Source organism: Chionomys nivalis, chromosome 25 (assembly GCF_950005125.1).
Source record: "Chionomys nivalis chromosome 25, mChiNiv1.1, whole genome shotgun sequence".
Lineage (NCBI taxonomy): Eukaryota > Metazoa > Chordata > Mammalia > Rodentia > Cricetidae > Chionomys > Chionomys nivalis.
This window is the reverse complement of record NC_080110.1, coordinates 3,525,841-3,538,718: the sequence shown is the minus strand read 5'-3', so window position 1 is coordinate 3,538,718 and position 12,878 is coordinate 3,525,841. Positions and strand designations below refer to the sequence as shown.

The window sequence follows — 12,878 nt, the reverse complement described above, 5'->3', positions numbered from 1 at the left end:
TAGATGCACCAATTAGCTTTATTTCAAGAGACGCCACCAGGCGGTCTGGCATTGGTAGTGCTCTCTTATATGTTACAAGGCATCTGGAGCCAAAGACCTACTTTGCTGTGTGGTATTAATCCTTGTTTTCCATCGTAGTCTATCAGTTTCTTAAAGCCTGACCCCCATGACCACAGCAAACCATGCTGAGCTGAGAATGCTGTCTATGTGCCCGCCCACTCTTCCCAAAGCTGGGTGTTAGACGGGTTACAAATCAGGAGCTGTGCCTCAGATGCTTGGGATCTTGTAACTGCATTTCACTAAAGCACGCTCTTCCCATATTCACAGAATACCAGTAAGCCCCCGACAGATGGGCCTTACCTCCTCTTATCGTTGAAGAAGTTGGGTTTCTCGGCCTGAACTATGACCACATCGAAGAGGTCCCGCCAGTCCTTCCCCACGATGTACCGCATCCCTTTGTCTCTGGAACAAGGCAGCCAGGTGAGCTGACATCAAAGGGATGAACGTTTTAAATGTCTTGCTAACTACTCCTTCCCAGCTGCGAAGACGGATGGCATCTGAGCCATGAGCCAGCCGCTAGCGAGGGACAGAACTTACACAAAGCTGCTGGGGCTGTTGGTGATGAGGAACATCTTCTTGCCATGGTCAGCCAGCTTAGCCAGCACCGCACGGGTCTGCTCAGCGTAACAGATGTATTTCTCTAAGGATTAGGGAGAAGTTCACGCGATCAGGATGAAATCAGGCACTCCAGAGGCGCTTACAGGGTGGGCACATACACACTGAAACAGGATAGTGTGGCACAGCGGCCATCACCTCTCTTAAAACAACACTGACAGACACCAAGCTCTAGAACAGAGGGGAGACACCTTCACTGCCAGAATCAGAGTTCTTACACAAGACCCAGGAGACGCCTGTGGTCCCTGTCCAGCCCCTAGGGCGGTGAAGTTTAAAAGCCCACACAGTAGTGCAGCCAGCGCCGCTTGTACGTACCAATGTCTGCTTCGATGGCCCGGTACATGATTCCCTTGATGTGGACATCCCGTATGGAGTCCTGTCGAAGGCAGATTCGTCATCAGTGAAAGGGGAGCTAGAGTCGGCCCCAGAGGGACATCAGCCCTCACCTCCATCTTAGGAGCCTGCTGCCCCACCTGCTACACATCTCAACACCAGCCCATTGAGCCCAGGTAGCACTTTAGGAAAAGCTCTGTTCCCACGGTGGCAGGGGCTGCTGCCAATGCAAATTCAAAAAGCCTCATTTTCAAAAGAGTCATTTGTGTGATTCTGAATGAATTCCCACGTGACAGAGTAGTTTACATGCAGGATGGCGAACAGATCGATGGCAGACAGCCTCTGCAGGAAGGGGGCCCTGGTCTGCAACAACAGATGCAAACAGTTCTAAGGCAGGACATCCTCTCTGGATGCCACCAGTAGGGCAAAAAGCTGCCCCGTCACTGTCACCGGGCAGCAGCAGGTCTAACAAGAAAGAGGAAGACAAAAACTCCATTGTAGGCTCAGGGCTGTGCCAGCATGGCCTTGCCAGGTGTCACTGAAGGGTTCCACTTGCAGGGTGGGGACCGTGCAGCAGGCCCTTTGTAGACTCCTGAAGGGCCCAGGGAACATTCTGGTTCCTGGAGCAGGGGTGTATGCCTTCCACTGTTAGCGCGCTTCTGTCAGAGCGGGCCACTCGGAGCTACACTCTGAATCTCAGTTACCTTCAGCCTAAGCCTGTTCTGATTCTACACAACACAGAAGATGATGGGTAAATACAAGCTAAACTGCCTGGGTTAAAAATCTAGGCCCTGGCCGGGCGGTGGTGGCACACGCCTTTAATCCCAGCACTCGGGAGGCAGAGGCAGGCGGAACTCTGTGAGTTTGAGGCCAGCCTGGTCTACAGAGCTAGTTCCAGGATAGGCTCCAAAACCACAGAGAAACCCTGTCTCGAAAAACCAAAAAAAAAATAAATAAATAAAAAATCTAGGCCCTGCAACTAACTGTGTGACCCTGGACACTCAGGTTCTCGGTGCCTCCGTGTCTTTAAATCAGGAATGATGATAATAGTAACACCTCCGGGTACCAAACACAGAGATGTAGTAAGCTAATGCAAAACACTCCAATCAGAGCCTATTATTATCTGTCAATAATATATAAACATATTTTTAGTTACTGAGAAACTGACACATATTAATAGAACATGTAGTTCTATTAATATGTAACCATGAACACAAACTTATAGAACATGTACATATGAATCTGAGTGTTTGAATCTGTCTGTTGCCCTCCAGTGGGATTCTGAAATGGCTTCTGCAGGCCTCGGTGAGTCATGTGGAGCCTTTGTGGATATGAGGAAAAGGTGCCCTGTTAACCAATCCCTCTCTCTCTCCTCACCCCCGGACATCCTCGTGGGACACAGGATGTGCAATGATCCGGCATTGGAAAAGATTTTAAAAGGGCTCCCTCTGAGTGATGGCAGCCTCACAGCTGAAGCACAGGGCAGGGACAGTGACCTCTTCTGTCTTAAGAGGAGGCAGGCTCAGGGGATTCAAAGTCCAGGTCCTGGCAGGCACCATCTGTGTTAGAGCATGTGTTAGAGCATGCTGTCCTGGTTATTCTGAAGCAGCCCTGTCCCTTTATGACGGCCACAGTCAGCCACAGAGACTGGCGACTCCAGAGAAGTACCGCCTGAACTCCCCACCCAGACACAGCTGGCCTTCCCTGGGAGGACACAGAGCCGCCGCCCTGAACTCCTGCCCTCTGCCCTCACCTTGACATCTTTGTACAGGTGCACGGGCTCGTAGTCGATGTTGTTCTTCAGGAAGTGCTCATTCACACACGACAGCAGGGTCATCTCAGGCAGGGAGAAGATATCCATGAACTGCTTCATGGTGTTCCCGTGAGAACTCTGCGGGCGGAAGGCAGGCTGAGCGATGCAGACCCATCTCATGTGGTGACAAGCAGCGAGAGGCTGCCCAGAGGCCAGGGGGTCCCAGCGATCCACACTTGGCTCCCCCTGCACACGGGGAGCTTCAACAGTGAGCACCTAAAGTGCTCCCTTGTTCCTTGTCCTCCAGAGGTGATTCTCCCTCCCTCCCTCCCTCCCTCCCTCCCTCCCTCCCTCCCTCCCTCCTTTCTGCTCTCCCTTCTCTTCCCTCCCATGAGGTGAGAGAAGCCCGGATCATGTCCAGCAAAGGCAGCTGAGCAGACCTCAGTCTCAGAATGCTTCAGCCCGTCTCAGGACGGCCACGGCTGCTCCTAGGCAACCCCCCCTAGGGAATCACACCAAAACGTGGAGCCACGCTTGCAGGGATATGGGGACAAATGGGGTGACTGAGAAGACAGAAAGAGCCTCCACCAGAGGGGATCAAGAGCCAACAGTGATTCTCTCTCTCTCTTTCTCTCTCTCTGATCTATACTCTCTCTACACTCTCTCCAGACCCGATCTCAGGGTCCCATTGATCACACACCAGGCAAGCCCAAACATTAAGTTTCTTTAGCTACAAGCACCCCGCTCCCCAAAGCACCTGTCTCAAGGCTTGGCTCTTTCCAGGTGGTGCTACTGAGAAGCAATTGGGTCAGAGGCTGTAAACTTTATCCGCAGGCCATCTCATGACCAACTCACACTGACTGACTAGTAAGAAGCAGGGCCCAGCTGTAGGAAGCAGATGTAGCTCAGCCCCCAAACCCTTACCTTTCTCCCTCTTTCTGCTTCCCCCTTTCCTCCACCCCACCCTTCTTAATGACGCTGTGCCTCACTGCAGACCTGGGAGCATCAGAGCCATGACCTCCAAATCCAGAAGCCTAGCTAAGTCCTTCCTCCCTAAGATGTTTCTCCAGCCGTAAAACTGCCGAACAAAGGGGAAAGGCGGCTGCTTCTGAGGACCCAGCGGCTGTCCCTACCTTTCCGTAGAAGTCACTCATCTGCTCCAAGGGCACATGGGATCCCTCATACATGTCGATGACTTCCTCATCGGGGACAACACTGAGGCCTCTGAAACAATACAGGTTATGTCGCTACAGGGTTCGACTGCAGAGAGCAGCATCTGACTTCCGCATACTGAAGGGGTTTTTCCACTACGGCAGGAGACCTGCTGGAGGCAAAATATGACACAGGACACAGCAGCAGCTACGACCAGCAGACAGGATGCTACTGCCAGGCTTCTGTCGGAAACAAGATCCAGATTTACAGCAATAACTAATCCTACATGATATCTCCAACACGCCGAGCGGGATTTCACCTGGGCACCCAGCTCCTGTCACCTGTCCGAGGAGTTACTGCTCTTCCCACGGGAATGGTTACCTGCCTCCCTCCAAGTTATCCAGGCAGAAAGCATCGCATCAGGGTTAAATCCGCTCTCCATGGCTTTCAACCCCGGTGATGCAACACTTCCCAAGGACTTGTTTCAGGTGGCGATTTTTCACACATCTGAGCAGAGAAAGCTTGTTTCTGTCTCTAACTCATCTTCTTCCTCCGTGACTGTCCCCAACACTGAGTGCTGAGGTGGAAAAAGTCACACAAGACGCTAAGCTTCCTGCGGCAGGAAGCTCAGTGAGAGGAGCGCCAGGTGACACGGGACGCCTGCTCCCCCCTGCACACATCCACTCTAGGCCTGACCTGGAACTTGCAAATAAGTCCAGTTCCTGCATATCCAGGGGAAACGTCACCAGCTCACCCAGAGTTACCCATCTCAGAAGGCTGCTCTTCTGCCCTTCTCCAGGGGTGAGCACTTGAGAAACAGAACTGGTAATTAGGAAACCGCAGAGGGCCTCGCTGCCTTCCACAGGGGCAAGTCAATCAGCAGAAGTGCCAACGAGCTGATGAGGTGCAAAGCAACCCGACCTTAAGAGGCATGTGTGGTGCAGTCTGTGCTTTGACCTGTGATGTCTTCCAGTCTCCACGTTAGGGTTAAACGCACGGAGTGCACTCACTGACATTTCACCTGACTGACCTGTCACAACTTCCGGCCTTTGAGAACAAAAACAAAACAAAACGCGCTGTGCTTCAGCAATCAGATGAGACCTAGTAACAAACCAGATCATTCTAGACTGACCTTGGAGAACAGCCACGACAGAACCTTACAAGGAAAGAAAGCAGCAAAACCAAGAGAGGATCCGATGAGGTGAAGGTCGGTTACACACACGCATCTGTGCACACGCACGTGCACGCACACACACACACACAAACCCCAGCAAGCAAAATCATGGGGGGAATCTGTGGAGGTGAGGGTCAGTGAGACACAAACACACACACACACACACACAGGGGATTCGATGAGGTAAGGGTTAGTCAGTCACAAACACACACACCCAGCAAGCAAAAATCAGGAGGGGATCCAATGAGGGGAAGGTTGCGCTCTCTCACGCTCTCTCTCTCTCTCTCTCTCTCTCTTTCACACACACACACACACACACACACACACACACACACACACCGGCCTTGCCCTTGAGAAGTCAACACCGTGTCTGAAAGTCAAGCCCAAGGGTGTAACCTGCAGCAGAGCTCAGAACTTAGCAAGACTGGAGCTGCTGCTTTCTTCCCACCATGGTTCTCACCTGGTTGAGGGACCAAGATATAGTACATTTGCCTGCCTGTCCTGCTGCATTTCAAGCTCACCTCCGCTTCACAACCAGCCTCACACAGCACACACAACCAGGCTGGGGCTGGCCCGTTTACAGAGACACAAAGGCTCCCAGAGCCTTGCTGAGACCCATGAGGTGGGGCAGCAGAGCTGGGGTTCACGTGGGCAAGTCAGTGTGACCCCCGAGACAGGCACACAACACTGCACCCTGGAGGCTCACTCTGCTCTGGTGGCAGAGAGTTTGCTGGAACTTACACCTGAGGATCTCTTCTTAAACACCTCACCTGGCTCCCCCTGCTGAGTGAGCCCTGACATCTGGCCCTTACACAATGGCCGGCCGGGGACACACAAAGGGAATAACAAGAGTGGGTGGGTGGGGGTCAGGACAGGATGGGAAGAACCTGGGAAGGAGCAAGGAAAGAACAGGACCACTTCAGGCTGGGAGGGGGAAAAAGGACAGACTGCAGTGGGCCATAGATGGGGGCAGGAATGGGAAGCCAAGGAGTGGGGAGAGGAGCATGAGGCCGGCCATGCCGTCCTGGAGAAAGCAGAGCAGAGACCTGCTGCTTTCACCCAGCTCACCCACTCCCATCACCTGACGTCACATCGGGCACAGGGCCCACCCTGTGTGAAGGACAGGAAGCTCCTCCACTCTCCAGACCTGAGGCTGCGGGATGCAAGCTGATGCTGGTTGAGAACACAGTAACGCATCTGTGTTGGTTTTCAGTTACTTGAGACTAAGAGTGTTAAATCCAGGCACTTAAGAACCTGTGTAGACGCAGCCGAGGGCAGTCTACAAGCACAGGCAGCCCTCAGGGTCCGAGACGGGGGCTGTTGAGAGTGATATCTGTGCGGGCGAACAGCACTGGCGAACGCTCGGGAGAGCCAGGAGAGAGGGGACGCTGTGCGTGAGGCCAGGAAGAACATAGAGATGTGGGGACAAAAGGGATGATCTGGTGAGGATTTTCAGAACACTGGTGGCTTCTGGGATGGCTGATCTGGGTCTGATCCCCGGGACCAGCTCCACAGAGTTGTCCCTCACAAAGGCTGTCCAGGGACAAGCAGCCACACTGGAGGAGACAAGAGGGCAGAGCCCATTTTTTAAACAAGAAAAAAAATTGAATTATTGGAAAATAACCGTGTTTGGCACGTGACATTTTGAAAAAGCAGAGGTATCTGGGTCAAAAATGAAGCAAATAAACCAGGCGGTGGTGGCGCACGCCTTTAATCCCAGAGTCAGGTGGGTCTCTGTGAGTTCAAGGCCAGCCTGGGCTACAGAACGAGTCCCAGGATAGGCTCAAAGTTACTAAGTTTAAGGGGGAAAACGCAAACCCTGAACAAGGAAGGAAATTGAGGTACATGTTTCTGCCTATGAAGCCACACAAGGAAGACTGTAACAACTGAGGTCCAATGAGGGCAGGAGACCATGACGGGAGCAGACAGAAACAGAGTGCCCGAAAGCCAAACCCTCACCTGCCACAGCAGGGCAGTGTCCATATCTAACAAATCAACAAACATGGCCACGCTGTCTAGGAATTCTATGCATAAGCGTGGATACACACACACACTGAAGGACCTACAGTTCTGAAGAGCCTACAGTGCTGGGGCAGAGAGGGACAGGGCTGCTGCTGGCCCTGGCGCCTTCGCTGGTGCTCGAGTCTACCTGCAGGCCTGCTTTACTCCGACAGAATTTATGACAATAGTCTAAACTATAGCGTGCGTGCCTCTTAAAGAATAAGACACACACTAAGACCAGACTGACCACTCCCAGAAACCCTCCCCAATAAGAAAACATCGACAGTCAAAACCCTTCATTTTAAGTCAGAGATTTCTTCTACCTAAACAAAGTGCTTCTATGAGTCCTAAAAAAAGAAGAAAAAGAGCCAATATCGGGCTCCCTAATGGTCACAGAGAGAATGAGATGCTCCGCCACCCACACCCGTGTGGCTTCTCACCCACCCTCGGCTGCAGAGGGCGTCCCTACAGACAAACACGAGCCAGGCCTAGGCGTGTATTCCTGAACAAGTTACACGTGGCCACTTCCCGTTCCTGGTCGGTGAACGGAGCCTGAAATGCAAAGCCCCAGGGTTACACCGGGGAGGGGAGCGAGAGGCCACTTCCTCTTACCTGTAGACAGTTCCCATCTGGATGTAATGAAAAGCATCGATCTTCATCAACACTGCCTTTAAAGACAGAAACATGTGCACATGTGTGAACAACAATTTTGCATACAGATGAACAGAGCAAGGGTCGTTATAAATCCTATCAATATTGCATTTCCCCAACACGAGCATTAGGAGGGTTCTCAACCTTTAATACAGTTCTTCGTGTTGTGGAGGCCACCAACCATAAATTTATTTTCTTTTTTTTTAAAAAATATTTATTTATTATGTATACAATATTCTTTCTGTGTGTATGCCTGAAGGCCAGAAGAGGGCACCAGACCTCTTTACAGATGGTTGTGAGCCACCATGTGGTTGCTGGGAATTGAACTCAGGACCTTTGGAAGGGCAGGCAATGCTCTTAACCGCTGAGCCATCTCTCCAGTCCCCCATAAATTTATTTTCATTGTCACTTCATAACTGTAATTTTGCTACTGTTATGAGTTGTGATGTAAATATCTGTGTTTTCCTGTGGTCTTAGGCGACCCCTGGGAAAGGGTTGTTCAACCCCCAAAGGGGTCGGGACTCAGAGGTAGAGGAACACTGCATGCATGGTTTCTAAGAGCCTTGCTTATTAACTGAGGTGCGTTTGAAGGAAACGGCAGTGAGAAAAGAGAAAGGAATGAGGTACGGCAGCTGGCTGCCCCCTACCAGCGTTAACCAGCACTCCCCCTCCTAACGCCTCCCTCTTCCGATTGGCTCCACCAACTATATTTGAATAATTTCATCCTGCAGCCCCGAAGAACTGCATTCCGAACCATCTACCATGGAAAACACGAGGGGTTTTATTAAGCAGCTCTTTGCTTCCAACACCGTAAAACTGCAGAAAAGCAGGAGACCAGACTCACCCGCTGGACGTCGTAATGGAGCCCACGGATGGCGAAGTTTGGGTCGTACTCGTACTTCCTGATCTCCGCGGGGTACTGAGGGGCAGAGGACACGTGATGAGCGAAACAGGAAGTGGGGCAGAAGGGTCAGGAGTTCAAAGTTATTCTCAGCTACACACGGAATTCAAGGCTAGCTTGGGCTATCTCAGCCCCTGGCTTAAAATAAAACAGGAAAGGAGGGCAGGGCAGTAAGTTCAGGATGGCACAGATCGGCCCTGTACGACGGCCTGGGAGTCGTTAACACTTTGTTGAGAAAGTGATACCCATAGGGACAGACCACAGCTTGGCCCTCTGTTTCTCCATCCTGTCCTGGACTCCATTGGTCCAGGTTAAGATCAGACCCTTGATCCCACTTGCACACCATCACGTGGAGCCCTGCAAGGCCAACCCTAACTGTCAGCCTCACAGGCTCTGGTATCTTCATGGAGACAAACCTCTGGGCACATCCGAGGGACTTCTAGATTGGGCTCACAAGGAGCTGAGACCACCCTTGATAAGGGCAGCACCATCCACGGTGCTGTATGAAGATTAAGTGAACTGGGCATGTGGAATAGTCCTTTACACTGTGTGAATAAATGTTGCTGTGACTGGTTTAATAAAGAATAGGATAAGGTCAGGCAGGAGAGCCAGATTAGAAGAAGCTGGGAGGAAGGAGGGCGGAGTCTGGAGTGGCGAGCAGACACAGATGGGCACACCGTACTGAGAAAAGGTACCAAGCCACATGGCAAAGCATAGATAAGAAATATGGGTTAATTTAAGTGTAAGAGTTAGCTAGTAACAAGCCTGAGCTATCGACTGTGCATTTATAATTAATTTTAACAGGTCTTCTTGGTCCTGCTTCAAGGTTTCTCTGCCACGATGGACTGGGCCCTCAAACTGTAAGTAGAAATAAACCCTCCCTTTCTTATTTCTGTCAACTTCACGTTACCATGACCGGGTTTCCTTGGCATTCAAATGAGGTCTTTGGGTTTAGCCTCCATACAACTGACTATTGTTACTGTTCCCACCTGACTGTGCTGGCTGGGGAACCCACAGCTGCTGTCCCAGGGGACTTTCTCAGCCTGTGGTCCCATCCACTTGTACTGTTCTGAGAACACACGGAGCCTTTGGAGACAGACAGCCTGGTCTCTGCTCTTCCCTAACTGCATACTCTTGCTCACATTATACAAAAATGCCAGTCCCTCCTCTACACTGCATGAGAATCCAGGTACTTTCTCCCCTCAGCCCAGACCTGAGAGCACCCTTCTGCCAGCTTCTGCCTGTAGGTGCTGCCACGTCCATTTTGCAGAAATAAAAGCAGGACAGGCATCACCCCAGGGAGCCTGCCAAGCCACACGGCTGCGGCTTCCTGGAACCGCCAGGCACCACCTGCCTGAAGGCGCATGGCAAGTCTCAAGTCAGCCTGCACCAGCAGTGACTTGAATGTCACATTTGGGCTCATTTATCTTACACCTGTGTGCCTGCCAAGAAATCCCCAACCTGATATTTCTCCTCGTGGGTGTTCTCAGACTTCTGAACACCATGTACAGTTCTGCGTATTTATTCAGATACTCACCAAAGCCCACACTAACGCAGCCACAGGAACATGGCTCTGCTCGGTGACTGAAGGCCAAAACTGCAGAGCCTCTGAAGCCTCCGCCAGCCTGGGGCAGGGTCAGGACAATGCGCATCTCTCACCTAAGCTGCGCTAACCTCACTGCCCATCGTGAGGGAGACTGGGAGATGGCACCTCCTGCCTGCTTATGGCTCAGCGCTCTGAGGACCGGAACCTAGGCATTTGTCCAGGGTCACGAAGCAGCACAGTGACTGAGCCAGCACTGGGACCTGGATCTGTGCCACCTCCAGGTGCACCCTAACCCACTTAATCTATTCTGAATCAGCCCAGCACCCTGTCTTAGTTGGGGTTTCTCTTGTTACATAAAACACCATGACCAAAAGCAATGTGGAGAGAAAAGGGTTCTTGTAACTCTCAGGCTGTGCTCCATTGCTGAGGGAAGTCAGGGCAGGAGATCAAGGCCAAAACAGAGCAAAGGCCATGAGGGGTGCCGCTTACTGGCTTGCTCCCCATAGCTTGCTCAGCCTGTTTTGTTATAGCACCCAGGACCACATGCCCAGAGGTGGAACTCAAATCTATAAGCTGGGCCCTCCAGCATCAACCAAAAATCAAGAAAAGCCCTATGGACTTTGCCACAGGCAATCTCATAGAGGCATTCTCTCTAACGAGTTTCCTCTTCCCTGATAACTCTAGTTGTGTCAAGGTGATAAAAACCAACCAGGATGGCCCCTCCTAGAAGCTTACCGCTCCCCTGTTAAAGCAGCAGCTACCAACTCAGAAGCTCAACAAGCTGGCTAGACACAGCATTTCCATAGTAACAGAATAGTCGATGGCCTCAAAGACAGACAGAAAAGCCTCCGCAGGACAATGGCTTCAGGAAGAACGTGAGCATCCGTATAAAGTCCAAAGTTGCCCTGTACAGGACAGCCTGGTGACATTAATACCTCAGTGCAGCAGAGGACTCAGGCATCCCTCATGGGCGCTTGGGTACCCATGGGTAATTCCTACTGCCCTGGAGCCTGGCCATGTTCCACTTCTGTGGCTGACAACAGCTCTCTGAACGGCTAACCACAACAAAAACCCCAAGGCAGAAATGCATGAGAGCTCTGAAGGGCAACATGGAGAGGTAGAGAGGAAGTTCCCAACTGGACAGACCCGAGCGCAGATCTATTGTGCGTCCTGCTCCTGTGGTCTCTAAGGCAGAGAACAGAAGCAGGAGGGCTGTTTAGAGAAACAATGACACTGACCCTAGTTCATGCTGGGCGTCTTATAGACACCAAACATCTGTAACACAGCTCACACTTAGTGACCACAGCAAAACCCCGAGGGAGGTGCTGTTCTTAAACCTGTTTTCTACAGGAAACCAAGTCCAGAGATGCAGTGGATAGATGGATCTGGACCAAGGAGGAGGCTACCAAGCGTTTGGCTGGAGACCACAAGCTCTCAGCATTCGCCCAGAAGTTGGGGACAGTACCGACAGGAAGCTAGGACAGGATCCCGTGTTCCAGGTGACAGCGAGCTCAGAGCACACCACAGCGGGCAAGCACAAAGGCAGCACCATGCGGAGCCATCCCCCGGTGCCTGCTGAGGGACAGTGGCAGGTGGAGGGTGGGGCAGAGCTACCTGGCTACTCAGGGCCTGTTCCCCTTGGAGGAGAACAGACGAAGAAATGTGGATGACAAAAAGGGTAAAAACAGAAGAAAGTTGATGCTTGGGCTGAGCGACAAGACTAGGGCATTTCTGCCCTTTCTACATCATGGATCAGGACAGCGTAACTGCGTAAATCCACTGAGAAACACAAGTACAGAGAGACTGTGCCCAACGCCAGGACCTAGACAAAGGGGACTTTGACCCCTCTGAACTAGTACCAGGGGGGTGGTTTCTCCACACTGGTCACACTTTGTCACATCTGAGAGGGGACAAACTGCAGATTTCACAACCTCGGTTTCCAGGTTACTCACTGCACCCCAGGCCACCTCTGCTGGCCAACCAGATGGAAATCACACCCCTTTGGCTGTTCCCCCAGCTCCCTGAAAATGCTACTCCCACTATTGGCTGTGCCTCCTTAGTCCTCTGCTCTAGTGTCCTCAGGAGGTCTACCAGACGGCTCCACCACTGACCATCCCAGTCCCTGACTCCCTCTGGAACAATGTCCGTGTCACCCCCATTACCCTTCCTGCATCCCCAGCCGGCCGTGGCTCATAAAAGGCAGAGATGAAGCATGGGGGGAGGGAGAAGGAACGGATGGGGGGAAGGGAACGCATGGGCAGAAGAGCTCAACAGTGACCACCACCAAGGACAGAACGCTCAGCACACAGGGAGCTCCCAAATCACAGCAAAGCCCTGGGGAGACAGGCTCTGGCTGGAGACAGAGGTCACAGCCACATTTCTGGGGTAGTATAGGGGTTTAAAGGGCATGCTTCTGATTCCAGAACTGGGGGGTGGAGCTTGCTGACCAACAGTCTAGCCTAATTGGTGAGCTCCTGGCCAATCAGAGGCCCTGTCTTAATGAGCTCCTGACCAATCAGAGGCCCTGTCTTAAGAGAGATGGGCAACACTCCTGAGGAAGACACACAAAGCTGTTCTGACTCCCACCTGTATACACACTTACACACATCCATGCGTTTGCACACACACAAGCACTCATGCATACATGCCCACACACACGTGTGCACACATACATACAGCCAGGTTCTAGAGA

General features: G+C 52.0%; 1 protein-coding gene across 1 annotated transcript in view; it reads right to left on the bottom strand.

Moving 5' to 3' along the window:
• The window catches only part of Nt5dc3 (5'-nucleotidase domain containing 3), a 45,605-nt gene that overhangs the window by 11,623 nt on the left and 21,104 nt on the right, over positions 1-12,878 (bottom strand). Inside the window, exons 3-9 of the mRNA XM_057758061.1 lie at positions 8,584-8,658; positions 7,701-7,756; positions 3,895-3,985; positions 2,762-2,899; positions 991-1,051; positions 598-700; positions 361-462 (exon numbers count right to left, since the gene is read on the bottom strand). Of these exons, the coding sequence (XP_057614044.1) occupies positions 361-462; positions 598-700; positions 991-1,051; positions 2,762-2,899; positions 3,895-3,985; positions 7,701-7,756; positions 8,584-8,658 (626 nt within the window). The remainder of the gene's footprint in view (positions 1-360; positions 463-597; positions 701-990; positions 1,052-2,761; positions 2,900-3,894; positions 3,986-7,700; positions 7,757-8,583; positions 8,659-12,878) is intronic.